General features: G+C 40.5%; 1 protein-coding gene across 6 annotated transcripts in view; it reads right to left on the bottom strand.

The window, feature by feature from the left end:
• TEAD1 (TEA domain transcription factor 1) overlaps positions 1-26,150 on the bottom strand; it is a 317,833-nt gene that overhangs the window by 21,399 nt on the left and 270,284 nt on the right. For all 6 annotated transcript variants that reach the window (XM_021001876.2, XM_021001875.2, XM_021001877.2 and 3 more), the window contains one exon: positions 19,286-19,459. In XM_021001876.2, the coding sequence (XP_020857535.1) occupies positions 19,286-19,459 (174 nt within the window). The remainder of the gene's footprint in view (positions 1-19,285; positions 19,460-26,150) is intronic.

Here is a 26,150-nt window from a genome sequence, read left to right as displayed (position 1 = left end):
ATACCATGTTGACAGACATCTTTGCTCCTCAAACAGTCCAGTGACAGGAAATGCAATACATAATAATAATAATAATAATAATAATAATAATTTAGTATTTTATGGCATTTTAATTTGCAAAATGCTTTATAAACATCATGTTATTTGCCTCTCACAACAACCATGGGAAGTAGATGCCATTATTCTCTCTATTTTAAAGCTGAGGAAACTGAGGCAGAAAGAGGTTAAGTGAATTGCCCAGGTTGACACATCTAGTAATTGTTTAACACCAGATTTAAACTCAGGTCTTCTTGAATTTGGGTCCAGCATTTTGTGCACTTCCCTTAGTTCAGAGTAATATGGAGACTATATACTAGGAATATTACTTAGCTGACCTGTTTGAGACAGAACATAGTAGGAAGTATTGAACTTCCTCAGTACTGTTGAATAACATTCTTTGGGTCCAGTCATTCAAAGACTCTTTAAACCAGTCAACTGTGTTGTTATTCACTCTCTATTTTTCTCCATTTCATTCATAAACACTATGAAGAGATGTCACCAAATGGCTTACTCAAATCCAGATACACTACACACGTACAGAATCCAACTGACCCGGCATTCTAGTGGTGGCTCCCAAAGGACACGCCATAAACCCACTGGAATTCACACTTGCAATATCATGTGCAAGCATGAGTCTCCCCACTCTGCTATCTGTGCCATAAGGAAAAAAAAATTAGAGAATTCCTCCAGTACAAAGAAATGATCAGCATCCTTTGTTTTTAGTGGAACACTGGTTCTTAGTGGCTAATGTTCTTTCAATTCCAAATGATCACAAACCATATATTCTAGACTATAGATAGACTAGGCCATCAAGTTTATTGGTCTTGTAGTTCTAGCATCGCCCTTCTTTCTCCATTAGAATGGCAATGCATTTCCAGTCTCTTGCCATCTCTTGAATTTTCAATGAATATAAAAATTCTCCCAGTAGCTAATGACCAATGTGTAACAGAACTGTGCTGACCAGCCCCTCTACATGCCTGGCTCCTGTAAAAAAAAAAAAGGCACTTCGATGTCATCAAATAACAAATGTTACAGCTATCCAGGCAGTCTTGTTTATAGGGGCATAATTATAGAGGTTTTCATAGATAATACTATGAGTTGCTTCTGCTTGTATCAATTAAATGTATTTAGAAAATCACGTACTTCTGTTAGGCTGTCTCTAAGAACCCATGCACAGCCACCATATCTGTAGAGTCACCATGTGCAGCACAAGGTCTTGTAAGGAATGTTGGATTCAGATTTGGGAAGACTTGGGTTTGAGTCTCCTCTCAGACTTACTACCTGTGTGACTCTCGGTTAGTTACTTGACCCCACCCCCCAAGCCTCAATTCGCTACTTCAGGCATAATTACACCTACCCAATAACTCATGGGGTTACTGGGAGAAATAGATGAAATGATGTATGTAAAGTACTTTGCCAATAAATGTGAGCAATAATCAAAAGATATCCTCATTGTTTCATTGTAGCTTTTATAATTAGTTATGTAAGGACATAAACGTGTCTAATTATTTCTAATTCTTCCTAGCCTAGTCTGTTCCATTAATCTACTTTCCTCTTTGGAAAACTAATACCAAATGATTTTAATGACTACTGCTTTATAATTTAAGCTTGAGGGCTAGAAGTGTTAGTCCTTCTTCATTCTTACTTTTAAAATAAAATTTCCTTTGATATGCTAGATCTTTTGTTCTTACAAATGAACTTTATTATTATTCTGTTGAACTCTGTAAAGTATCCCTCCCTCAGTGTTTTGATTGCTAAAACACTAAGTCTATAAATCAATTTAAATTAGATTATCACTTTTATTATATTGTTATATTATATTATATATACCCAGCCATGAGCATGGAATATCCCTCTAGTTATTTAAGATGTTATTTATTTCTTTGGGGAGCATTTTCTATTATACATATATGTGTGTGTGTGTGTGTGTGTGTGTGTGTGTGTGTGTGTGTGTGTATGTGTGTGTGTGTATATATATATATATGTATATATATATGTATATATATATATATGTATATATATATATGTATATATATACATATATGTATATATATATATATACATATATGTATATATATATATATATATGTATATATATATATATATATATATGTATATATATATATATATATATATATGTATGTTGAATGTGCCTTGGTAAATAGACTTCCTGATATTTTATGCATTTTGCAGTTAGTTATTTCATTAAATATACTTTTTCTTCATATCTTTTGCTTTATATCACCAACATTTCCCATTATATTTGTCATCTAATCCTTGTCCAGAGAGCCATCTCTTATAATAATTTTTAAAAGGCCGGAGGTGGAGAATAGTAAGGAGAAAAAGTTCTGAGAAACTAACCAGCATTTTTTTTTTAAAAGTCTGGCATATCCTATACTCCACCTATGGTTTCCCACTTGTTCAAAAACAGAGAGGCATTTTCTCATAGTTCTTCTTGGGAGCCAAGAATAGTCACTATAATTCTAATTTCCCTTCTCAACTTTGTTACTGTTATATAGAAATACTATCGATTTTTGTGGACAAATTTTGTAACCTGATACTTTCCTGTAGAAATTCTCTAGGATTCCCCAAAAATGCCCTAGGATTTTCTAAATAAACAATAACCTTGATAAGCTAGTATAAAATAAATTCTCACACAAATTACCTAGGAAAGAAATGCTCTATAATATTTATGACAAAAAAATTTCCAAAAATATTTGAAAAACTGTACAATATTCTTGGCGGAAATTAAGTTTAGACTAACACCTAACACCATCTACCGCAATAAACTCAAAATGGATACTGTAAAAAGCTAGAAGAGGAACAGATCAGGTACCTTTCATAGCTATGGATAGGGGATTAATTCTTAACCAGACAAGGGACAAAGGTAATTGCAAAAGGTAAGTAAACAATTCAGATTACATGAAACTGAAAGTCTTTTTTTCATTAGCAAGATTAATGTGAATAGCTTCAGAAGGGAAGAAGTCAATTATAAAAAAAATCTTTGTTTCAAATATTTGATAAGGGTCTGATATCCAAGACATACAGGCAATTAACAAACATATGAGTCCAAAAGCCATTCTCCAATAGAAGTGGTCAAAGGATATGAACAAATGGTTATTAAAAGAAGAAATGCAAACTATTAACACCATTGGAACATCATTATAAAAGAATGTTCCAATGATCTTAAAAATAATAGCATAATCTCGATAGTAAAAGAAACGCAAAACAAAACCATCCTTACGTTTTTAGCTCACACCCAGAAAATTGGCAAAGAAGGCAAAAAAGACAAAAAAAAAGACAGTGGTAGAGTTGTTGCTGAAAGACAGGCATGCTAATTTACTCTTGGTAGAGCTGTGAGTTGGTATAATTATGTTGGAAAGCAATTTGGAATTAAGCAAATAAAGTGATTAGATGGTGATACCATTCGACTAAAAGATTACACTTCTAGGCATATACACCAATAATGACCTTGAGAAAAAGAAAGATTCCACATCCACCAAAATTTTTAGACATGCCATTTCTGTGGTAGCAGAAAGCTGGAAACAAAGTAGATGTGGGGAATGACAAAATAAAGTGTGGTTTATCAATATAATGGAATATTACCATTATATATGCTATAAGAAACAATGTACATGATGAATAAAGAGAAACATGGAAGGGCTTTGATGAACTGATGCCAAGTAAAGTAAGTGGGACCAGTAAGACAATGTTCACCATGACCACAACGTTGTAAAAGGAGAGAGTAAATCCCAAATAATGAAAACTGAATGACATGAAACTGTAAGAGGGAAGCTTGTCCTTCATCCCTTTCCTCTGCACAGGTATTTGCTGGGGGGCACAGTGTGAGGGTTCATAAGTATGGAATATTGATATAGCACCAGATTTTTTTCCCATAAGTTAAACAGTTTTGCTGAATTTTTTTTCTCTTCTCTTAAAAAAGCGTATGTATGTGTGTGTGTGTGTGTGTGTGTGTGTGTGTGTGTGTATACACACACACACACACATGTTATAAGGGATGGATATTCTGGAGGGAAGAGGAGGATTATAGGGAGAAGTACAGACAATATAAAATATAACTATTTTTAAAAATGCTCCTTAAGGAAATAAACACTTTTAAAAAGGAGGATAAATGTGTTTTGAATAAGAGGTTCTACAACATTTGATTTAGAAATGCATGGAGAAATTATTTTGATGAACTATTTAGTTTTAATAGAATACAATTCTCATAAAGGAAAGGTCACCAATAAACACGGAGGCATTTTGTTCATTCAGGAAAAAGTCGATGTTGAAATGTGTTTTCAGTGGGGGAGGAATTTTTATGCCTACAACGCAATTTCCCAGTCACAAGACTGGGTTAGGGGCCAGAGCCCAGGGTCACAGCTGCCATACTGTCCAAGTAAGCAGCAAGCGCTCAACTAGTTAACAAATACTTCCTCAGTACTTACTGTGTTCAGCGCATGGGGCACCAAAGTTGACCAGAGTAGGCCCAGAGGGCAATTTGTCCCGGGTACGTTATTCTGGCCAGCAGGCTACTGCCTAGACTCATTCAGGATTCTTCAGACCTTTTTCTGGTCTGAGAATTACGTAGCCTAGAGCATCCCCACAAGCCTGGATCAACCCTGTTAAACCTTGCTTGCCCTTTGAATAGTGCCCAGGGCATAGAGGAGCACCAGTTGACCTCCAGGCCCCACAAGGCCTAAAAATGCAGTTTTACAGTTCAGCATAAAGTAGTTAGGGGAAACTCAGCACTGTGTGCTCAGAGCACATTCCTAAAAGAGCAGATTGCTCCTGGCAGTCAAGGAACCAGCTCAGGTCGCATCTGTTGCCAGCCTCTCAATGTCCATAGGACTCCTGAACAGTCTGGAGCCCACCAGCTTGTACAGAAGAATGGTCTACACACTGTCACAGCAAGCTGGGTACACACACTGGATAGCACGAAAGCCTGCTTCTGATGTCCACTAGACTCACTTCTCCACATCTTCCAGAAAAAAATTCTAACTTACATTCCTTCCTCACACTCTTGGACAACAGAAAGATGAATGGCGGGTGTCTAAGGCCATCTAGCCTTTCCTTTCCATTTTTACAAACATGGAAACTGAGGCCCAGAAGTGAAGTAACTTGGCCAAAACCAAGCAGCAGAACTGGAATCAGACCCCAGGTACTCTTAACTCCAAATCTAGAAGCATGCTACCAAAAATGACACAGAAAAATGATTTGCATGTGAAAAGTGACATCAAAGGTATCTTTGAGGACATCTCTGGCCTGAAAGGAGGTAGACTCATTGTGACTAGAGAAAGAGGAACAATACAAAGCCCCTGGGGCACAAAGGCACCCCTGAGATATCAGAGAAATAAGTCAAAGACCTCCATCAGGATTTAAGGGGGGAAATGGCAGAACTATACATGGTGAGAAGGGACAGAGGGGCAGTAATCTATGTCAGTTAAAGGAGTCTGAAAAATTTTAGCAAATAATATCTAATAACCAATTTGCGATCACAGTTGGTTTGTGATTACCCTTGAACGTGATAATGTAGCCAACCAACCATGACACCACTAAGCAAATTTCTTAAGGAGAAGAAATGCTATTAAAGAAAATTACCTTCTAGCCATAACAGTAATAATATCCCAGGAAAGGTCATAGTACCTGGTCAGAGGGCAGTTTTTCTTAACTTTAAGAGGGAAAAGGTAAAGAATAAAACAAACAAATGAAAAACTATGCTAATTTAACAAAAGAAAAATCTGATTCCTTATTAAAGACCAGAATTTGTGCTAGCTTCCTAATCAATCTCAGTGATGCATTAATTTTCTCTTGCAACTGAAGCAGATCTGTTTCACTGTGTACAAAATCAAAAGCATTCTCCTCTCTGGCAATGGTGAGAATACTTGAAAATGAAGCCTTTGCTTCATGACTCAACTGGCTGGGAAGGTTTCTGGCACTCTTGTAGAGAATGCTCTATGGGGAGGGCATCTGAAGCAAAAGGACACAGGAGAATCGGAGAAGTGACAAAGATGCAAAATGGAGAAAAAACTAGAACCCAAATTTTAAATGCAGTTTTTCCCCTGGCAAATGGATGAAAACAAGCATAATCAGTCAGAAAAACATATATTTTTCTAGAATCAAAACATTAGAGGGGACTGAGCTCAAACCAATTTCCTTTAAGCATATGCCTGGGTATTAACAGATTTGACAAGTTTAAAAACTGAAAATGTGTTTAAAAAATAAAGCCATTCAAATTTCAAGATCACCTAAAAACCAACAATCTTTGCCTCAAATCCCCATGCTGCTACATAAACTATAATCTAGGATGGTCCAATTTAAGAATGCTGGACTTTTGCTGAAAGACTTCAAGATCAATACAGTGACCTTCCCCCAGTCCTCAGTATCCCTGAGGTCTGTGCAGCTTTGGACAGCTTTCTACACTCTCTCCTTGGCTCTCTTCTCTCTAGGTTTTTGGGATCTCACTCTTTCCTGGTTTTCCTCCCACCTCTCTGGCTGCTTCTCTGTCTCTTTTGTTGCATCCTCGTCCAGATCACACCTTCTAATCCTTGTTCCCCGAGGGTTTTGTCCTGGAACATTTTCTCTTCTCCCTCTATACTGCACTCTCTACACTTGTGATTCTCACATCTCCTGTGTCAACCTTTCTATTGACCTTCAATATCACATCTCCAATTGCCCTTTAGATATCTCAAACTGGATGTCTGATAGACATCTTAAACTCAAATCCAAAATGGAACTCATTATCTTTCCCCTAAACCTTCCTTCTCTCCTACCTTCCCTATTACTGTGGAGGGAAGACCATCCTCCCAGTCCCTCAGGCTCACAAACTAGGAGTCATCCTGGACTCTTCATTATTTTTCACTCCCAATATCCCATCTGTTGTCAAGGACTGTTGATTTCACCTTTGCAGCATCTCTCCAATATAGTGCCTAGGATCTTCTGACGTTGCCAATAGTGCAGACCCTCATCCCCTCACACCTGAACTAGTGAAATAGCTTCTGGTTTGTCTGCCTGCCTCAAGTCCTTCCCCACTCCAATCCATTCTCCATTCAGCCACTGAAGTGATTTTCCTAAAGCACTCTAACTTGATCCCAACTTCTTAATAGCAGAGCTGGGATTAGCAACCAGGGATCCTGCTCCCTAGGTCTCTTTAAATTATTCCACACCGTCTCAAAAACAGTTCCTTATTTGGGGGTATTAGTGTTTCCACTCTTGTAGAGTCTAAGAACTATAGTTTTATTCCTATTGTAAAGGGGTTAGTATTGAAAAAAATTTCATAAGAAAATTTACATTTCTTTTTCTCCCTTTTCTCCACATCAAGTCTATGTTCTTGAAGATCATAGGGCCTAAGACTTGAAGTGATGCCGGAAGTCATATAGTCCAACCCAATCTTCTTAAAAAGATAAGCTGAGCACTATGGTGATTATGTGACTTGCTCAAGGTGAGCAGCACAAGTGGGATGGAACCCAGATTCCATGGCTCCACATCACTCCTCCCCTTCTTGTATGCACACCACACATCGTTTCCAAGCTCTTGATTTCAGCTAGGCATTTAAGAACAAAATGGTGAATTCAACAAGAGTAAAAGCTAGGTGGACTTGTCACTGGTTAAATAGCTACATGTTGATGTCCTCATGCCAATACGGTGAAAGTCTCTATAAAGGGCCATAGAATTCTGATCTTTTCGACATTCTGTACGCCTCAGATGAAGGCATGATTGGCAAGTTTATCAAATCTGTAAATGATGAAGCTGGAAGAGAGCTAAATTGGTATGCTGAACAACAGAACTGGGGTCCATAAGTTCCTACCAGGCTGTAAAAATGGGCCAAATCTAACAAGATGGAGTTCAACAGTGACAAACACCAAGTCCTATTTAAGTTCAATAACTCAGCTGTAATTTAATTCAACTAATATTTATTAAGTGTTTTACTATGTATAATGCAGGAGCAGATTTGGCTTAATGGCAACTGATAGGAAAAAGATAATTGGTTTTTCACTTACCTCAAGCTTACTGAGTCAACAGGTTGATAAGATTTCAAATAAAGTAAATGCAATCTTTTTTTTTGGGGGGGGGGTTTGGGACCTGTGATTTTACCCACCTAGGAACACCTGGTGAGAACACTCCCTCCATCAATGTCCATCTGCAACTTAAAAGCCTTAGAAAGCTGTCTGGGCCACTGTGAACTTTAATGACTTGCCCCAGGCCACAACGCCCGTCCATGCCAGGGACAGATCTTAAACCCAATTCTCCCTGACTCTAAGGGCAGCATTAACTATTTTGTGCTGCCACTGCCAAGGCAATCAGCCCAGATAAATAGAAGCATAGTGCCCAGAACAAGGAAGTTGGGAAGGTAATAAATAATACACAGTCAGACACTTGATCCAAGTGCTCTCGTGCCACTAATTTACGGTCTAACCTTGGGCAAGCCACTTGTTCACCAGACACTCCAGTTTCCTGTACTGTTAGCCACAGTGGGAGAGTGGGGTGGTGAGGAGATGATACCTAAGTTCTGGGAGGCAGGGGAGGGGAGAACCACTGCTACTGTAACTCCCTTCCCACAGATCTCCAAGAGTAAATGGAGAACTACTGCCTCCTCCAAAGTCACGCCCAACGAATATAGAAGTTCACCCACATAGGGCCATTTTGTCTTTGCTTTCTCTTAAACTTAAAAAGCCTACCAGCATGTTTCAATACCCACACCATGGTATGACCGATTTCCCATAAGGGGACAACTTCACCATATCCAGGTGATGGGGCTGAGATGGCCTGGGGGATGTGATCAGCCAAAGCCTGCAGAATCTGCCCATTCACCCAGAGCGGCTGAGTACTCTTTAGGAGGCTTAGGACACATCTGGAAAAGGATCAAGCAGAAAGCATGTTCAAACAGGGGAGTGCTCATTCCCACCAGGCAGCTGGAAGAGGGGATGCTGTCTGTACAGAAGCAGCACCTGGATGATGAAACAGTAGGTTTGCCGATGAATACAGGGGCAAAGCTTCCCCTAATATTTACTGATGGAGATCTTTGGGGACGAAGGTTAGGATAGAAGTACCATTAGTAGCGGCCATCCCTCTTCTGCCTCTGTTCCACTGTATCCCTCCCCCACTTCCAGAAAGCCACTTGGAATTAAAACCTCAGAATACTTCTCCTCAATGAGAGACTCTAACAACTACTAATGGCTGCAGGAAGGCATTTTTAGACCACATTATATCTCTTCTTCATCCTCTCTGAACAGTAATCAAAGGACCAAGATTTCCAATTGTGAAGCAATTTTTTCCAATGGTAGCATCTGGATCATTGGCAGGGAGCAAGAGGAGCTCTGCTGCAGCCTTGGGCTGCCATCCAGGCCTGCCACATGGTGAGGCTGGTGCCGGGCAGGCCAAACGGCTCTGGTCTCCCAGCTGCTCTCTCCTTCTGACTCATCACTGATTCCAAAGAACTAATGGACTCGTATTCATTGGTGAACAAGCCGAGCAAGGAGGCCACAGGGGACTGCTGGGAGAAAAGGCGGCTGCTTTCCCAAGGCCCCCTTCTAAGTTACTTTGCATACATCTGTATGCTGGTCAGAAGCCTCTCGACAGACCTTCCCTCCCTCGCCAGCCCACATCGGTCGTCTGGGGGTGGGGCAGGAGGAGATGAGGAAAGCCGGGTTGCGCAGGAAAATCAATCACCCCCACTTTTTTTTCTTTTTTAAAGAGGGTAGTTGTGGTGGTTGATAGATGAAAGGCAAACCCTACATCTCTCAGAGACCTGTCTCTGGGTGGAGAAAAGGGAGGAAGGAGAGAGGGCGAAGAGGCATGTGTGGAAGGCAGGCTTTTTCTGAGGCTTGATCACTGGAGGCGGTTGTTCCGGATGGCCCATCACAAAGCGCTCAGGCTCTATTATCCAGGCCACAGCTGTTTTAAATAAGAAGAATAGGACTAAACCCAACCATCCTCTTCATGTTACTTACCGCTAATTATGGCATATATTTACATCTATAAAACAGTCGACTTTTTAAAACATCACTGAATGTCTCTTTATTGTGAAGAACTAACTCCTTATTTGAATTTCATAAACATTTAATACTTCAAAGAGTCTTAAAAGCTTGCTCTAATTACATCATGCGCTGCTTTAAAGACCGGCTGTCTGCATTTCAAATTTCTGCAACTATCAGTATTCCCTCGAAAAAAAAATCAATATCTGCTACAAATCACAAGGTGAATAACTGGGGTTTCAGCTGTAGTTACAAAGCTGGTGCGTTAGCCGATTATTTCAGATTAAGACAGTTAATGAAGCCTAGCACCTACAGTGTGATTTCAGGAGGGAAGCACATACCCGGATACACAGAGAGAAAAATGGAGGTTCCCAATGCTGCCTATGGTTCAGCTTGGTAAGAAGGAGGTGGCTTCACAGCTCGCCTGCCACCTGATGGCGGTTACTGCCCGGTTCGGGATGATCTGTGCACTCCACTAACGATGCACTCCATCCATGCTAACTTGTTTCCACTCATCTCTTGTCCCTGCTGTCTTTGTATCTCCCCTAGCGTACTATCTTACATTATCAGTAGGTGTGAACTGCACTGTCTCTGTGGAGGGGACCGCTGCCCTTCTGGCCACACAGGGCGGTGGTCTGGGTGTCATCCTCAACTTTTGGCTCTACCTGGGGTGTGCTGTGTGTACCACCTCTCCAGAGATGACTGTTAAATTTTCTGTGTAAGCATTTAAACCTCGCAAATAGGCAAATGCTACGAATCACAGCCTGATTGTTGATTGACTGTTTTTGCTAAGTGTCGACTTAAGAAAGTGATGGACAAAATGTTATTAATGCAGAGTAAACTTAAAAGCATGTTGTGTGCACACTTTTTTTTGTAAGCCTATTATTAAACATTTACCAGGACATTCCTAACTCTACCTCACCTTACAGAAGCATTTGGCTGCCAGATCTCTCCAATTTTATCTCTACAACAGCCCCTGCATCTGCCTCCTTTCTACTTATATAGCCACCACCACCCCAGGTCAGACTCCCACCTCTGCCCACTGGTCTGTCTGTCTCAAGCGACTCCCCCCCAATCCATCCTCTGCTACCATGATGCAAAAGACCTTCTCACAAACTAAAGCAACTATTTTACAGATGTTGGCAGAAATCTTAGCTTCGGTGCCTGGCATATAGTAAATGCTTAATAAATGTTTACTGACTAAATAATAGGAAAACCTGAAAAAAAAACCCCTCAATTACCTTTACCTCTTGCTATCTACTCAAAAACAGGTGAATTATTACCCCTCCTCTTCCTCCTTCTATTTTTACTGCTACTAATAACAGCTAGTACTTACATAACACTTTAAGTTTGCAAAGTGCTTTACACGTGTTATTTCATTCAATCCAGTGAAGCAGGTACTGTTAATACCCCCATTTTACAGGTAAGGAAAATGAAGCCAAAAGGTTAAGTGACTTGCCCAGAGTCATACAGAGCTAGCATCTGAAGGAAGATTTGAACTTGGGTCTTCCTGCCTTCAAGTCCAGTGTTCTGTCCATTACTGCCCAACCCCAAGATTCACAGAAAACTAAGGATTTCAGTCTTTACAACTATAGAGAGTTCATTCCAGGGACTTGCAGAGATTGTGCTAATTCAAAGGAGAATAAATATCTATGTGTATAGAACAATTCAGGTTCAGAAGAGAATGTGATAATGTTGGTGGAACACCTATCTGTTCTCTGGGTCACAGTAGAGAATGAAGTGTTCTTTGAAAATATGGAAGAAATGCTCCAAAAGTAGCAATGATTAGGAAAAGAATCAAGGTAATTAATGTAGGCAATGTGGAGAAGAGCTGAGAGAGACGAATGAGGTGACAGGCATGAGGCTCTTCCAATAGAAATTGGGGGCAGATCTCTCTGCTTCACAGAATGGCAAGGATCTATAGGTGTCACCTAAAAGAAGACATCTAGGACTGGACACGGGACAAACATGGAGGACCTGGTGGTTGGTGATACCCTCCTGTGGGCTGCCACAGTGGCGATATATTAATGAGACATCAACAAGAAAGAGGTTTACTGTTCTCTCAGAAGCAGGGTATGGCTCTAAGACATGAAAGATTTGTGCTAGAGACTTGTAAATGCTCAAAACCACCACCCACTTCTGGTAATACATTTAAAGAGAAATACTGTAAGGGAGAACCTAGAAAACCTTTCTTTAAATTTTTAAATTTTGAGTAGGTCACTGAAGGGCACGGGTGTTTTTCATCACTGCTATAGACCGAAGATGGAATCTGGAGCTGAACAATATGTTAAAATGGTGCTGGAGAAGAGGACTTGAAATTCTGTATCAGGGAAGAAGATGCATGAATTCCAGGCTTTCAGAGAGAAATTCAATGCTTCTCCTCAAGATTGAGTGTACATATATACATACATGCACACACACACTGACAAGTCTATATATGTACACATATACATATACACACAGAGACACATCTCTGTATATGTATGTGTGTGTATATATATGTATATGTGTGTATATGTGTGTGTATATATATATGTATATATATATGTATATATATGTATGTATAAAGTGTGTATATACATATTTACCTATAAGTCAAATATTAGAGAACATAACAAGTACAACATTGGGAGAAGATCACAAGTGGAAATACCCAGTAATTCACAGGAATATTCAGAAAGAACAGTAATAATAAGGCCAGTGAACATGGCTTCAATTCCTGGCAAAATTACAGAACGTACTATTAAAGATGTGATTAGTGAGACTTAAGAAAAGGAAGCAGTAATCACAGAAGAACCAGCATGGCTTCATCAAAAAGAAGTTATACCAGATGATTTTAATTTCTATTTCTGACAGAGTGAATAGTAGATTAAATACTATAGTTATAGATTACCCAGGTTTCAGCAAAATGTTCGACAAAGCTTCTCAAGGCTGTTTCCATGGACAAGACAGAGAAATGTGGACTAGATGATAATATGGTTAGGCAGATTCAGAACTGCCGAATGGCCAGACAGAAAGAGTAGCCATCAATGAGTCAATATCAATTGGGAAATTCTCCTATGGAGTGCTCTTGGGATCTGGGCTTGGCCTGGTACCAAGTCAGACTTACATTAAAACATACATGACATGCTTTTAAAATCTGTGGATAACACAAAGCCAGGAGGGATAGTTAACACATTAGATGAGACAGTATGTATCCAAGAAGATCTCAACGAGCTGTAATGTTGGGATGAATCTATAAGATGAAATTTAATAGGGCTCAGACAAAAATTCATATACGTGGGCTAACAAAATCAGTTTCAGATGTACACGATAGTGAATGTGGCTGGACAACAGTTTATCTGAAAAGGATCTGAGAGTTCCAGGGCACTACAACGACTCAACAGAATGACTTGTGTGAACAACAAGGTAGAACTGTGATGTTGCTGGCGTGCGGACTTCTAGGTGCGGAAACTCCCTTCACTGAGACAGATCAGCAAATTTTTCTGCAACTTATAGTCTTAAATGTGAGATGGTACCTCAGAGTTGTTTTAATTTATATTTATCTAATCAACAGTGATTAAGAGCATTTTTTCATGACTATAGATAGTTTTAGGTTCTTCATCTGAAAACTGCCTGTTCCTATCCTTTGACTATTTATCAACTGAGGAAAGACTTACACGAACTGATGCTGAGTGAAGGGAGCGGAACCAGGAGACCACTCTACACAGTAACAGCAACATGGGGCGATGACCAACTTTGATAGACTGAGCTCTTCTCAGCAATACAATGATCTAAGACAATTTCAAAAGACTCATGATGAAAAATGCCATCCACATCCAGAAAAAGAACTGTGGAGTCTGAGAACAGATCAAACCATACTATTTTCTCTTTGTTTGTCTTTCTCATGGCTTTCCCCTTATGTTGATTCTTCTTTTACAACATGACTAATGTGAAAATATGTTTAAAAAAAAAACCACAAGTTTTAGTCTTAGAGAACTGACCAGGGCAGAGAGGCCATGGTCACATGGCCATGTGTCAGACAGTACTTGAACCCATCTGGGTTATATGGAGGAAGTCTTGTGCAAATTCTGAAAAAGAAGAGGAATTCTTCCTAGATCACGAGGTTCTTCAGATACTACTGTTATGGATGACATTGTCTTGATGCACTTATTAAAAGCCTACTACATGCCAGGAGCTAGACTAAGTGCTTTACAAATATGACCTCATTTGATGATGATGGATGAAGAGACAGGGGTGAATTACTTTTGAGAAAGTACATGGCACTTTCAATGAGACAAGGTGTTACCTGCTACAAAATCTTGCGTTTTTAACGCAATTAATATTCTCCCAGTAAGGTTCCACGGCTGTGAATCATGGAACACCACAATCTCAGAAGACTCACAATTATAGATGACACAAAGGTCAATCAAAATCGGTGTTGTACTCTAAGTGGGCTACAGCACAGCCTCAACAATGACCAGCATGCAAGAGGGCTACGTGTGAAAAGCGTTTTTTTTCTGACTTTCCAAAAACCCAACACAGTGGGAAGGAAGGCAGTTAAATATCTACGGTGCGTTCAGCAGAAGCTTTAACAACAATTGCTAACAACAACCTTGCCGTCTGAAAATAAAGGCTGGGTGCTGGACTTCCTGCCACTCTTCCTCTCCCCAAAACTACTTCACCACCCCCATGGAAAGGCAATATTCTTCCGAACTTAAGAAGTTTTGAGACAAGATACCAGCTGAGGAAAAAAGGAAATTGAACGGGAAGAAGCCATTTCCACTAATAGTCATTCAAAGCATGTGGAGACCAAACTGTTCTGTCCTCTGAAACTCCCCCTTCCACGAATAGCAACCAGGACATTAGGCATAAAAATGAGAGACTCAGGCCTATTATTTCATCTTAAATCTGATGCAATTCAATAAGAAACAGATCCAAGCCCCGAGGGAGCCCAATCTGTTTGTTTAACGCGTCCCCCAGTTTCTTCTCCTTAAATAAAACCTGGGCAGTTTATCTACAGCGTCTTGTCATGTTGTCAAATGACTCTGACTCGAATCCTTTGAAGATACAAGCATCTGCACAAAGCTGCCTCGGAGAGCCTGGATCATTTGGAGAACTTCAGTGCTGAGCCCAACATTGCCCTCTCTTCCTTCTTCCTTCCTTTTTCTCTTTCTTCAGGATTTAAAATCTGTCCTTTGATTTGGGATGAGGGAAACTGTTTTCCCAGAGGGCTCCTCAGCCTCTGCATTTCCTTACACCCACCGTCCTGCTCCCCACACCCCAGTAAAGCAAACACAAATGATGTCCCACTTATCTTTTTCAAGTGAGCAAGAGAGAATCACCACCCTGTTTACTCTAGTTTTGGCCTCTCCTCTTTAGAACAACAGAAATCTATACCTTTCTCCCTTGGCCTGACATTCATCCTGAACACCTGAAAAGTCACACAATCAGAGGTCTAGATCTGGAAGGGCCTCAGCAGTTATCTATTAGTGCAACACCCTCATTTTACAGATGAGGAAACTGAGGCCTAGTGAGATAGCATTAGAGATGGAATTTGGACCCTGGTCCTCGGGCCGTAAAGGCAGTGAGGTGGTGTAGCGGATAGAGTGCTGGACCTGGAGTCAGGAAGACCTGAGTTCAACTCTGGTTTCAGATACTTACTAGCTGTGTGACTCTGAGCAAGTTACTTAGCCTTGTTTGCCTCAGTTTCATCATCTGTAAAATGAGCTGGAGAAGGAAATGGCAAACCACTGCAGTATCTTTGCCAAGAAAACCCCAAATGGGGACACGACTGAAATGACTGAACAACGTATACAAACAAATACACAACTTAATTATTTGTTGAAATGAAAAGACTTGCTAAATTAATGAATAATATAAAGAAAGTTACAAAGACAATACTTCAAAGAAGACTAACCTCAAATACTTTAGGAGCACTACAAAGGTTAAGTGACTTGCTCATTGCCATAGACAGAATAAATAGAATGTGAAACCAGGTCTTAACTTCAAGCGAGGTGAATCTTATGATCACAGGATCAAGATTTTGAGCTGAAAGGGACATGAAAAGTCACCTAGTTCAAGCTGCTCACCACCCTATGGATGAGGAAAACTGAGATCCAGAGAGTCCACACAGTAACAGAACCTGGATTTGATCTCAGGTCCTTGGCCTCCAAATACAGCCATCTTCCCACTGTACCATTTACTGTACTCAGCAAAAAAAAAAAAAAAATCAAAAAAAATAAGCATTTAAAATTCTACTGCTCTGTAAAAGCACTTCATAAACCATGAAGCACTCTATAAATGTTGAGTTGTAATCCTATAGGATTCTTGTATTAAATGAAATCACATATAGAGTGCTCTGCAAACCACAAAGCACTATGTAGCTATTATTATGATCATTACATTATTCTTCATCATATTAAATCAGGGGCTGATGCTGACATAAGTTTTTAGATGTGGCTGTCTTGCATACAACACTGGGCTGTGTCCAACACACCTCTGAGTTGAAGCCCATTAATTTCTAAGTCCTTGGCCCCATCTGTCGAGCATGCTGGTCATATAAACAACACTGGGGGAATGTTTAACCTGCTGAAGAGTCAAAGTAAACAAGTGATGCCTGAGTACTTTCCAAACTACTTCTGCAGCAACTGACCTTTGTCTATAATCAGTGTGCCAGTGAGAAGTGATTCCTACAAACTTGTGGAAGCAGATACAAGAAAGACAAGATGGAATTTCTTTAAAAACCTTTCTACCATTTCCATTTCTATTTCATTCATTTGGATGGGACTTCCCACACCTGTTGAGTTTTCCAGCTGTCTGAGTTCCTTATTTCTCAACCCATATTTACTTAAGGCCTCAAGTCTCATGGGTCAGTAATATAATATTTTACTGCACTCCCCCCCGCCCTCCACGCTGATGAGCATCTCTCTATTTAAACCACTAGATGGCGGCTCCCAGTTCAGAAAACAGATTTTTCGTCAGACATTTGTTGATCAGCAAGAAGTGTTCTTGGGATAGTTCACAATTCAAGTCCGTAGAAATTCGTTGTGGAAACCTTAGTCCAGAAGCTAACACATTAACAAAGTAAGAGGAAATTAAACACGTCGAGCATCTGCAAACTACACTCCAAGGGCTTTATAAACTGGAGCTCAGTTCACACGTGGCCAAAATGCCAGGCTCCAGCTTTTTTCATCCTCATGCAAAGAAGAAGAAACAGAGAAAAGACAAGCTGAATGGATTCTCCCAGGGCGGAGGTCAGCACAATATCATACCTGGGAAGAGTAAGGAGGCTTTTAGCGGCCAGAATATTGTGTCTCTACTCTTTTTAACCAGGTTTTGCTGCCTATCGGACAGAGTAATTTTTAACTTTTGGGGGGTTGCCTGTGAATCAGAAAGCACACACACTCAGTGAAGTCTACCAGCTGTCTGAGTTCCTTAGTTCTCCAGGCATGTTTATTTATTTAATGAGTAGAAGGGGATTAAAAATGAGGCTTGGTTTTTAGTGTCCCCACCTGTTCTGAAAACCCTCTCTCAAATTCACTCATCCAAGACGCTCCATCCTGACTAATTGGACAAAGGTCCACTTGCACCATAAATAAAAACCACTAGCTCACCTCTGTTTCCTGCATAGGCAAACAGAGCAGTTCATTTTGCTTTAATCAACACTTGTTTTTTTCAATAAAACTTAATAAATTATAACCAAACTCAACTTTGGTCAAGAAAACCCCACTATGTAATATCATTGAGTCATACGCCCCATCACAACACTGTTCTTCTGGAATGGGCCATCCCTCTATGACACACCTCTTATGGGACAAACTGGCAGTGTTTGGCAGAGAACCCATGTTTCAAACTGTCCCCCACAGTACATATGGCAGCATCGAGCACAATTTCCCCTTTCCTCCTCTCCCTGGAACATCTAATATTGGAGTCATTGTCAGAAACAACTTAGACCTTTTAGGAGAATGTGGGTGGCTAGTGGGAGGAAGGAAAGAAGCTATGAAAGGCAGTATCAGAGTGTAGGGAGCTGGCATAAAAACTAATCTAGGACCTCACCAAGCTGATTTAAAAAAAAAATTCACTTTCTTCCCTAGCCTGAAATGCCACCAATTCAAGATTCAATGGGAGTTTTTAACAAGCTTCTCTTTTTAAAAAAAATTTTTAATTATAAATTTTAAGAACTTCTGAGGAAGAAGAGACTTTTCAGTCACTCACAAGTGATTAGTGTGACCTTAGGCAAATTATTTTATTTTCTAATCTGCAGTTTCCTCATCTGTAAAATAAGGGGATTAGACTAAATGATCTCTAACATCCCTTTCAGCTTTAAGTCTGATTCTAGGATCCTAGATCAGACTGCTTTCTTCCAAACCTTAATTTGTGATCTATAGTGCCAATAACAATAGCAGTTGAGATCTCTTTTTTAAAAAATTATACAGGGAGGTTTTATGGTATAAAAGAATTTGGAGCGGTGAGAGGATGTTGTGGGGACGTATGAGGGGATCGCAGGACAACATCAGGGGGACTGAGGAAAAGAGCACTGATAGGTGGGAGAACGGTAAAGAAAAGGAGGTAGGAGGATGTCAACAACTATTTTGGCCCATTCTGTCAAGGTCTGTGCTCTGAAAAAAAGAAGGGTGGGAGACTCATTTTTTCCTTTGCTGATGCATTCCATGTAATCCTAATTGCAAAGACCCAGAACTCCAGGCTAGTACTATCAGGATTATAGTTCATTCATCTTATGAGTTAAATAGGCATGTATACAAGCTGCAACACTCCCCAGTGGGCCCAAACCAGATTAAAATGTGATTAGGAAATATTTAACAAAAAATTTTAAAATACAATAAAACACAGATAAAATTACATTTAAAAAACTAGCCAATATGTGGCCCACAAGGATCCTTAGAGTTGGATTAGTGGCCCCTTTTTCTATTGGAGTTCGGCACCACCGATGTACAGCATGACTTCTGTCAGGAAATATGCTCCATGTCCCCAGACAACAATCAACACTTTAAAAATCCATTTTCTTGAAATTGAGGATTGCCTGCACATACTGTGAAATATGGTTTTCTTGTCTTTACAGGGGACTGTTGTATTATACAACCACCTCAGGCAACCCCCAGCGCTGCCAGACAACCAGAAAAAGACCTGAGTTGGTGTTGATTGAGAGATGAGCAAAAAGATGCACTCCAAGGCCCCTTACCGAGGGACCACAGGCTACAATGGACTGCATTACAGAACACACATATTGTGACAAATCTATGGAAACCACCCTGCAGTTGTATCTTACTCACCCAGAACTTTACAAGGAAGAAGGCATTCTGAGGACCCTTTCCAAACAATTCCTTTAAGCCACCTTTCTTCTCAGGAAATTTGTCATAAATCTGACGAATGTCCACAGATTCGAGCAATGGGTCACTGTAAGAATGGTTGGCATGGCCAATGTGCACGAAGAGATGTTTGTTGTACTAGAAAAAAAAAACAAGAGACATAATGTTAACCCCTCACAACTCACTGCAGGTGAGTCCAGGGCATCACTAGAGCATTCTCACTGGGATATTTTGGGGGCTGCATCTTTGACTAAACTGATACACCCCTTCCCCAAAGGCAGGATGGAAGGACCTTACAAAGCCTGAAAAAAATAAAAGTCAGCCACAAAGATGATCTTTTGGGGGTCATACATGAGATAAAGGACTAGACTTGGAATCAGGAAGACCTGCACTGAAATCATGTCTCAGATACTAGCTGTGTGACCCTAGGCAAGTAACTTAATCTCTGTAATCTTTAGTATCCTCATCTGTAAAATGGGGATTCATATTGACATCTACCTCATAGGGTGGCTGTGAAGAGTAAATGAGGTAGAGACCTGAAAAGTGTTTTGTACCTTTCAAGGGCTATATGAATATAAGCCATTATCATTAACTCTTCAAAGCTGGCTTGGGGTTTTTCCCCTGTGAAACAGACAACAGCTTTGCTTTCTAGGAATCCAGGAGCCCCAAAAAAAGTCCCACTGGAACAGACAGTAAGGGTGGGGTTAAAGTTTTTTAACAAAGCAGCAAAAAGCTAGGCAATTTTAAAATTAAAATTTTAACAATAATTTTTATTATTAATAATATAATAATAATAAATGATAATTTCAATAAAATTTAAATTTAAGGCAATTTTTAAAAAGTATGCAAGTAACACAATTCTCTAAGAGGCTTATTCCATCTCCAACATACAACAGAATTTCAGAGATGTGGCCTAGGTGAGGCATGACAAAGGTAGCAAGGTACCAAAGGGTTGATTCTGCTCATGTTTCAAATGGCCAGTCATGGATGTTTGCTTTGGTTCCCATTCTTTAGAGGGTTGTACTTTGGAGGAGTCACATCTGGATATTCAGTTAAGGTCATCTTGGGGTGAGTCATGTGCCCCTACTCCGGTTCAAGCTGACATGGATAAAGCACTTGACCCACCATCAGCAGGGCATGCCGTGTTTGGAGTTGTCTCTCCAGAAGGGTGTGGGAAGTTTTAATGAGTGAATGGACAGTGCATAACAACACTCTGGATAGAAATCAGGGCGCCCCTGTTGGCCACTATTCTGGGAAGGCTGGGGACCTTCAGGGAAGGGGCAATGTCTACATCCTCTGACAGTGAGCATCATATGTCGGTCAGATGGCTAGGACAAGGATGAAGATGAAGAACAGGACTATGCAGCAGTAGAAAAGAAAATTAGGCAAAAATTGCTGTTTTGCCAATTGGTGGCCGGGTTCTTCTTTTGTTATGGTCAGTAATACAGAGGCAGCCACAGCAGAATTACTAGGGATTCAGAGCTTAGAAAACAGGTTGATTATTTGAATTCTGAGACATAAAGACAGGATAGAGACAAATGGAAATGACTATGTGAGATTCACAAAATGCCTTCACTTGCTTGCTCGAAGTTCCAACTGAAATCCCACCTTTTCCAGGAAGCTTTTCCCACCCTTCTTACTTCCAATGCCTTCCCGCTGCTCATTCTTTCTTATTTATCCTGTATATAGCTTGCTTTGTATATGTTTGTTTATGTGGCATTTCTCCTATTAGAATGAAATCTCCTCTAGACCAGGGACCTCTTTTGCCTCTTTTCGTGTCCCCCAGTGCTTAGCACAGGGCCTGGCACATAGCGGTCACTTAAAAAACAATGAATGATTGATTGGTTCTAAGTCTTAATTCCCTGGGAAGTATGGAAATTAGAGACCTGATTCCTGCCCCTGTCCAATGTGTATCTAGGTTTAAATCACTTACCTTCTATCCATGCTATGTGATTATGGAGAAGTCAATTAGACTTTCAGAGCCTCAGTTTACACACTTATAACATGGCGGGGACAGGGGGTGGGGGGCATGCTGCAATGATATCTGTACTACCTACCTTATAGTACTACTGTAAGGAAAGTACTTTCTTTACATGCTCTTTATAGATGCAAATTATTAGTGTTAGCGGTTGGAAAGGGAAAGTACTGAGTGTCTTCAGACTGTTTTCTCAACTACACACTAAAATCATAAAAAGATGCCAAGAGAATGAAGAGTTATTGGATTTGGTCACTAAACACTCAAACATCTGATTGACAGTTATAGAAGAGGAAGCTGTTGAACCTGAGAAGTGACCCAAAAAAAGGTCTTAAGTTCCCTAAAGTCAGACAGAGATGGCAAATTATCTTTATATGAGAGATGGTTAATAAAAACCTTACAAAGATACAGGGTACTACTAATCAAATGACCAGCACAACACAGAATCATGGCCCCAGTGAGTCAAGCACGTTTGGAGTCAGGCTTTGTATCTCACTTTGACATTCAGAACTGTATGACCCTGGGTAAGTCACTGAATTTCTTTTTGCATCAGTTTTCCCAACTGTAAAATGGGGATCATGACAGCAGGATTATTGTGAGGATCAGATGAGTTAATGTTTGCAAAAGAGAGCTTAACATAGTATAGTCCCTGGCAAACAGTCAGCGATACAGAAATGCTCATTCCCTTCCCTTCCCATTCCCCTTCCAGTCCTGGGCTTTTGCACAACCTGAACTAGCTGGACAACTTGGAGATCAGAAAAATCTGTGATTCAGAAAACTGAAAATGATCCTGAGGTTTCTACAGAAATTTACAGAAAGTGGGAGCAGCTAGGTGGTGCAAGGGATAGAGTGTAGAGCTCTAGCCTTGGAGTCAAGAGGAGCTGAATTCAAATTTGACCTCAGACACTGGGCACTTACTAGCAGTGTGACCCTGGGCAAGTCACTTGACCCCAAATGCACAGCCAAAAAGTAAAAAAAAAAAAATTTACAGGAAGGAAAAATCCCAACTGAAGTCTGTAAGGAACAAAAATGCATTTAAGGCTTTGTTTTAGGATGGTACAATCTGCTCCGTGAAAATCTTCATGTTTCTCTCACACTGAAAGAAAGTTAAAAGAAAGTATTCAGGAACAGGGGGTCAGATCATGGAGTCTTTCCAGCTTCAAGATACCCAATAATCCAAAAGGCAGCTGTAACAGTTGTCTGTAGGTCCTGCCAACAAGCCAGATGCTACCGCACCGAAAATTCCAGCATGGTATAGCAGGTTGGACAGCTGGGACACCACCAGGCAATGTTCTTAAGACATAAATGTATAATCTGATGCTGGGGAGGGGTATGGTGTGAGCTGTAGGTGGAGAATGGGGATATGAGCACCCACACAGGGAGTGCTGGTCATTACATTCTCTTCATGCTATGATGATAAATGGACTCATTGTTTATGCCATTTGTCAGGGCGGCTAGGCCACATTTGTATACATCGTTAAATCATGACAGGGTCCTAGACTCCCAACAAATTTAAATGAAATTATTTGAAATGTCTCCTATAGTGGGAGCTAATGAAATCACTGTGATTTAAGCGGAGATCAAAGCGAGTTCCAGACCAAATGGAGGGAATCAGTTATTAATATGGCATTACTACTCATATCTTAATATGCCATGGGAGCAAAAAGCTCTAGAGGAGTTTGCATGCAGCCACCTCCTCCAGGCCCCTCGTTCTGCTCTTTTTCAATCTGTATTTTTCAGTTTTGTACATAGATGGTCTTTTAGGTCACTGCTGTTCAAGAATGGTATTGTCTCTGTAGGGAAGGAATATAGGGAAAGCACAAGTGGTCAGGAAGAGGTCCCAATACAGTGGCTTCAACTCACTTGGACCTGAGAACAATGGACCCTATAAAAAGTGTTTCCCTCATTCTTTCCTTCTTGTTCCACTTCTTTTATCTTTAAAGGAAAATACAAAACCAGCCGCGTCGTCTCCCAGTAAGAAAGTTTCTCCAAAACTGCACTGTCCCTGGCAGCTGTTAGAGCGGGCTCTCAGGCTGCCCAGAAATTTTAGTTTCTGTTCAGCTCTAAACAGCTGCGGGAGGAAAACCTTCCATCTCTGGAGAACCCCAGTGCAGCTCCACAGACCTCAGAGGAAGAAAACCAGCTTAGCAGGAAGGGAACCGGAAAGCAGCAAGTCTGGACAAGGCTCTCCCTCTGGAGTAATTTAGCAGCACAAAGGTGTTCTGCACCTCCTAGCCTGAAGACACTCACTCTTTCTCAGCTTGTCTTCTAAAAATTCCAAACATGTGAAGAATGCAGCCCAGCCAAGAAAAAAAAAGACTGTTGTCAGATAATAGCAAGAGAAAAATTATAACCCACTTTGGAATGTAAAGGAACCGAGATAAATAAGTAACGCATGTCAAGGGATGCTGGCAGACAAGTTGCAACAGGGAAAGGGAAAAAATCATCAACATTCATTTTCCAGCAGTAACTCAGACTGTTCAGTACTGTTGCACTGAGGAGAACCTATTCTCCGAGACCAGGAAGGCAAGGATCACCCTGTGATTCTAAAGACTTACTAAGAGACCGGGAGGAATGAAATGAAAACTTTGTCAAAGCATAACCAAATACTATGAATGAATGAATGAAAATGCACTTAGCAAATGCTTAATTGCAAAACTCTGTGCTAATTGCTGGGGGCCACAAATAGAAAGAAGTCAGGCCCTGCTCACATTTGGAGAGGGGAGGCACTGGTGGACCTCTTCAATTTACCTCTCCTCCTCCTTTGTGTAATTACAAAAAGTTAAATTATATCAACTGTGAATTGAGGTGGGGGTAGGGGGATTCCACAAATGTGCATATGCAACTCCAGGAGTTACTCTGCAGATTTTCCATCACGATAAGGCACTCCCTCCTCACCTCTATCTCAGAGAAACTCTAAACATCTTTTAAGTCTTAGGGGCAAGTACCACCTCTACTTCAGGCTTATTCTGCCGTCCCCAGTAGGTAGTTCCCTCCCTGCCCTTTTGGAAATTACTTTCTCTATACCTCTCGGTCTATGTGTTGTTTTCTCCCAAAAAAATGTCAGCTCCTTGAGGGCAAGGATCAATTTCCCTTTTGTGTTTATAATCCTGGCACACAGCACCGAGTACTACATACAACAGGCATATACATGGCTAAGGAAAGGTTATAAGGATACCGAGTTCTTTGTTGGTTAGCAGGCAAGGTGCAAGGATCCTTTTCTCCACTTCACTTTCATTTTCTATAGCTTTTCCTCTATCTTCATTCCTTTCCCTCCCCATTGTTGGATCAAGGACAATTCCCTGGGCTGCCCTGGTAAAGGAGGAAGATGCCTTTCCTGTCATGACTTCTCACCAGACTGACCACTGTCTACAGCCATGGTCTACTCCTCCTGGCTAGTCCCCAAATGGTGAAGAGGATGCTGTATTTGGACAGAGCTTTCCAAAAGGAGGCAGCCTTTTGAATGGACATCCATGCCTAAATATTGGAAAGGAAATGTCACTGGAAAAGCAGATGGGTGAGGTCTGCACTGACCAAGAAAGAAAATGTACACTGGTTGGGCTCCATGGTAAAACAGAGATAAAAACCAATACTTCCAGATGCTTTCAGTTGTCCTATCAACTCATTTTAATAAAGAAAGTGGGTTAACACCCAAAACATCCCTGAAATATTCCAAACCTGCCCAAGAGAAAGGCTGAAGAAAGAGACGCAATGAGGGTGAGTTGGCTCACCATGAACTCTCTATTTTTTTAGGATAGAGTGTCACAGCCAACCTGCAAGTGCCTAATAACCTCGTTGAGAATTACACCCCCACCCACCATGTTCCACAGGGAGATCATTCTTTCCAAGTACATGATAAAAACCTGGAGCTTCACTAACACAAACACCACGTCCAAATCAGAGGCAGTGTAATATTGTGGAGAAAACTTATGGTCGGAAGACCTACGTTCAAATGCTGCTTCTGACACCGGCTGACCACCGGCACTTAATGACCACGGGCAAGTCAATAAGTTAGTGTGAGCCTCAATTTTGTCACTTCACACAGGATAATAATACCTTTATTATCTATACAATTCCATACTTTTCATTGGCTTCCATGGCCACTTTCTATACCTAGAATACTCTCTTCATCTCTGCTTCTTAGAATACTTAATTTCCTTTTTTTATATTCAGAACAAGGGCACCTTTGCAAGAGGTGCTAAGCCCCCTAGCTCTAAAACTTTCCCTTCTGAGGTTACCTTCTACTTACTCTGTATACATCTTGTACATATCTACTTATTTACATGCTCTCCTTCTTATCAGAATGGTAGCTCCTTGAGAGCAGGGGCTGTTTTTGCCTTTTTATTTTTTAATCTCTGGTACACAGTAAATGCTTATGACAGGGGACTGCTGTGAAAAACAAATGAGATAATAATGTATGTTCAATCTTTTTTCAAACCATAAAGTGCTATAAAAATATAAAGATTCATTGGGGGGAAAAAAACCCACGACTCTTAGGATGTCCTGATCTTCCTGGATTGAATTCCACAGAAATCACCAAAATTATGGAGTGAGGTATGTTTGTTTACCTCATCAGAAAGTGCAAAGTGCTCTGTAGAGATATTTACATAGTCATATGGACTACAAGTATGACAGGCATATGATGAACATACAAGAATGCTAAACATTTGTATGATGCCTTATGTCTGAAAAGCAATTTCACACCCTCCCTCCTCCCACTTCCTAATTTGATCCTCACAACCCTAGGAGAAAAATCATGTTGATGTTATTACTCCCCATTTTCTGGATGAGCAAAGTGAGGATTGGAGAAGTTGGGTGACCTCTGCAAGGTCACAAGGCTAGTAAATACTAGAC

The sequence above is a fragment of the Phascolarctos cinereus genome, unplaced genomic scaffold, assembly GCF_003287225.1.
Source record: "Phascolarctos cinereus isolate Bilbo 61053 unplaced genomic scaffold, phaCin_HiC Scaffold_9;HRSCAF=440, whole genome shotgun sequence".
Taxonomy (NCBI): domain Eukaryota; kingdom Metazoa; phylum Chordata; class Mammalia; order Diprotodontia; family Phascolarctidae; genus Phascolarctos; species Phascolarctos cinereus.
Note: the sequence above shows the minus strand (reverse complement) of the source record. Positions and strands in the feature narration are given on the sequence as shown.